This window comes from Dryas octopetala, chromosome 9, assembly GCF_963921425.1.
Source record: "Dryas octopetala chromosome 9, drDryOcto1.1, whole genome shotgun sequence".
Lineage (NCBI taxonomy): Eukaryota > Viridiplantae > Streptophyta > Magnoliopsida > Rosales > Rosaceae > Dryas > Dryas octopetala.
In genome coordinates this window covers 1,784,986-1,788,588 of record NC_141374.1, presented here as the reverse complement: position 1 = coordinate 1,788,588, position 3,603 = coordinate 1,784,986, and the positions used below count along the sequence as shown (strand labels likewise).

General features: G+C 36.6%; 1 protein-coding gene across 1 annotated transcript; it reads left to right on the top strand.

Annotated features, from left to right (window-relative positions):
- The first annotated feature begins 1,061 nt into the window (after positions 1–1,061).
- On the top strand, positions 1,062–2,993 carry LOC147273119 (protein FAR1-RELATED SEQUENCE 5-like). The gene is made up of 3 exons (XM_086256727.1): positions 1,062–1,100; positions 1,550–1,636; positions 1,764–2,993. Exons 1-3 carry the CDS (start codon positions 1,062–1,064, stop codon positions 2,991–2,993), a joined length of 1,356 nt encoding a protein of 451 aa, XP_086112853.1.
- Positions 2,994–3,603: the final 610 nt, after the last annotated feature.

The following is a 3,603-nucleotide window of genomic DNA, read 5'->3' as shown; positions in this document are numbered from 1 at the left end:
AAACGTAAATTTAATTATTACAAAAATAAAGATGGAGTGAGAGATATAGAACTTCTTCAATTGAATGGAGAAGAATACCATTAATTAGCATTAGTAATACATATCTTGGGAGAGTGGCCGGTGAGACAGAGTACCTGTCAAATTGTTTAGGGTCACAAGTCTTATGATTTATAGCGCATGTTTCTATTATCATGCACTATCAAAAGTAGAAGCACAAACACTTAGAGCTAGCATAATTAAACGTACCAGACTTTACCAAAGAAATAGGTGCATAATCCATTAGCAAAGAATCACACATCAAAAATCGCCACAAATGATGATATGGGTAGCCAACAAATAGCGAAAAACAACTAATAATTAGCCGTCAATAGCAAGAGCCATAAGCACTCAACTAAAACTTTGCTGTTATACCATGTCAAAATAAAGGTGTTTTAGGGTAATATTCTGATATGTATTCTTCTTTATATGGGGGTATTTATAGGAAATAATTTATATGAGTAAGTACATAATCAATAAGAATAAAGAAAGTACAACTCAGCCTTATTTACGTACACAGGGAACCTAATTAATTACAATAGAACTAATATTTACAACTCACATAAACATAAAACAAGAGTTTGACACTGTTTATACCATGAATTTTAGAAGGCTTAAGTTGACCCTAAAGGAAATACTAGCCCAGGTCCAAGGCCCAACTTCAAGGTCCACTTGAGATATCCTTAGCGAATAAAGAATGGGAGCTGCTATTTGCACACTCCTATTTTTCTCTTTGCACACCCCTAACATCCTAATTTGTGAAATTACTTAATTGACACAAAGAGAAAAGACCAAAAAGGACAACCTTTATTATTTGAAAAAAAAAAAACTCTCCTTACACACTCATCCCAACACTCTTACACACCCCACCCAACACTCTTAAACCTCAGCCAAAATACTCTCATTGCACACCCCCTCCTCTCATAACCTCTTCTCTTCATTTTTCCTCCATTAAACCCTAAGTTTTCATTTTTCCTCATTGAAAGTGTTTACCCATTTTGCCAAATAAGTCTTCATTTTCATGAATGGAGCCTTCACTCGTCCCGTATTCGCCTTCCGACGAGGTATGATCGTAATTTTTTGAGTTTTTTTTCGTCTTTTTCATTTCCTGTTCGCGGTTCATTCGGCGAACCAGTACCGAACGTTTCTGCATTGTTCGACATATGACTACCGAACATAACTAACATATTCGGTGGTTAGCTGCCGAATGAAAATTACAAAAAAATTTTAAAAAATCCATTCGGTGACTGTTTGCCGAATGAACTTATAAATTTCGACAGACACATGCCGAACATTGTACATATATTCGGAAGACATCTGTCGAATGAAGTATTTTGTTTACAAAAATCGATATTGTTCGGTAGTCAACTGTCGAACTAAGATTATTGGTTCGGTAGATTACTACCGAACAATATGATTTCGTTCGGTAAGCTTCTACCGAACAGATTCATTAAGTTCGGTAACCTTCTACCGAACGTACTGTTTTGACATTATTTTCATGTTTTATGTGTAGGATGATGAACCGACTGAGCAATATGGTGGTGCTTCTACTCGAAACAGCAAGGTTGAGGACTACATTGGGGCCGAGGTCGAGGCCAAGGTTTTGACCGAATACTCACGTGACTATAGTAATGAATTCACAACAAACGATGTATGAATTTGTTATTTGGGAAATATATGTTGCAAATGTAGTTGAAATGTGAATAATGTAAATTTCATATGTGTAGATATTTCATTCGAGGGATGCATTGGTTAGCTGGGCACGTGCACAAGGAAGGACGAACAACATAGTCATTGTCATAATGAGGTCTAATACAGCAGGGGTGGGGAAGAAGAAAGCTAGAGTGTTCCTTGGTTGCGAACGAAGTGGTCACCATAGGCCATCCAAGTATGATGCTGATAGTTGTATAGTAAAACGTCCTAAGGATGGTAGGGACTCTACTACAAAAAGATGTGGATGCCCCTTCTCATTAAAGGGTGTGCAAACTGGTAATGAGGATGAATGGATGCTAAGTGTGGTATGTGGAGTGCATAACCATAGAGTTTTAGTTACTGGTGAAGGACACTCATTTGTGGGGAGATTATCTGAAACAGAGAGTTCTTTATTGGTGGATATGTCTAAGAGTTTAGTGAAACCGAAGCAGATTCTGACCATCTTGAAGGAAATGGATTATTCGAATACAACAACAATCAAAACAATATACAATGTAAGACACCGCAATAGGGTGAAAGAGAAGGCTGGAAAAACTGAAATGCAGTGTTTGCTAAGTAAGTTATCTGAACACAAATACTTTGAGTGGCATAGATGTTCTGGTGGTGATGATATTGTGACTGATTTGTTTTGGAGCCACCCAGGTTGTGTTGATCTCTTACGTGCATTTCCACATGTATTGATCATGGATTGCACGTATAAGACTAATAGGTACCGTCTGCCACTCTTTGAGATTGTTGGGGTCACATCCACAGACATGACTTTCTCAGTTGCATTTGCTTACATTAGTTATGAGAAGGAAGACAATTACATTTGGGCTTTGACTAGATTGAGGTCGTTACTCAGCGATGATTGTCTTCCTGGTGTGATTGTCACAGACCGAGATCTAGCACTCATGAATGCAATCTCTGCAGTTTTTCCTACTGCTAGACATTTATTGTGTAGGTGGCACATTAGCAAAAATGTGATGGCAAATTGCAAGAAAAAGTTTGGAACCAAGGATGATTGGGATAAGTTTTATAGTTCATGGTATTCCTTGGTAAATTCAACGTCAGAAGATGTGTATTTAAGAGACTTACAGCAGATTGAATCTAAGTTCGGTTGGGTTCCTGGAGTTATTGACTATTTGAAGGACACTTGGTTGATACCTTTCAAGGAGAAGTTTGTGCATTTGATTTTTCAGGTTTACTTTGTTCGTATTAGAAGACATAACCAGCAGCCCTTTTTACACATAAGGAATTGCTAACCTAGGTATATTTCTTAATTATGTACTTCGATCACATTCATGCTGTTGTTCAATTTTGGTCTTTTCATTTTAAGCTTGTGCTTGTAAATATGACATAAGAGCTGTCCTAGTATGCATATAAGTTTTTTATTTGAAAAAAATTGGGGGAACAATAAAGTGGCTAGTGTAGATTTATGTATGGTACACTTGCTGAGTTTTAGGAATAATAGGTTGTCCCTCTAGGGTCTCTTATGAGCTTTTTGTTTTCCATATATAACATATATGTTTTGAATCTTATATGTAAATTGCAGTACATGAATGTTTGTCTCTTAGGGTAAAATTAAAATGTATTAATGAGTATTTGTTTCATAAGAGGCTAGGTGAGAAATTTGCATTTTAATTTGACTGCACATTAATATTGAATTGGCTATTGTCTATGTGAAGTTAATATCGACAAGTAAGGGCAATGGATAAAACCTGGATGCATGCTGATAGGATGACTAAGGAGTATGAGGTGGGAGTTGAGGATTTTTTGACATTTGCATTAGGGAATGCTACCAATCATAAGTACATTCATTGTCCTTGTGTGAAATGTGGGAACTTGAGTAAGTTTATTATTAAGATAGTAAGG

What these genes read in the sequence shown, in the direction of transcription:
- LOC147273119 (XM_086256727.1), top strand. Translation starts at nt 1,062, where the DNA reads ATGGAGCCTTCACTCGTCCCGTATTCGCCTTCCGACGAG. An exon ending in CGTATTCGCCTTCCGACGAG is followed by an intron (nt 1,101 to 1,549) that starts GTATGATCGTAA and finishes TTTTATGTGTAG; the next exon opens with GATGATGAACCGACTGAGCA. An exon ending in GGGCCGAGGTCGAGGCCAAG is followed by an intron (nt 1,637 to 1,763) that starts GTTTTGACCGAA and finishes TCATATGTGTAG; the next exon opens with ATATTTCATTCGAGGGATGC.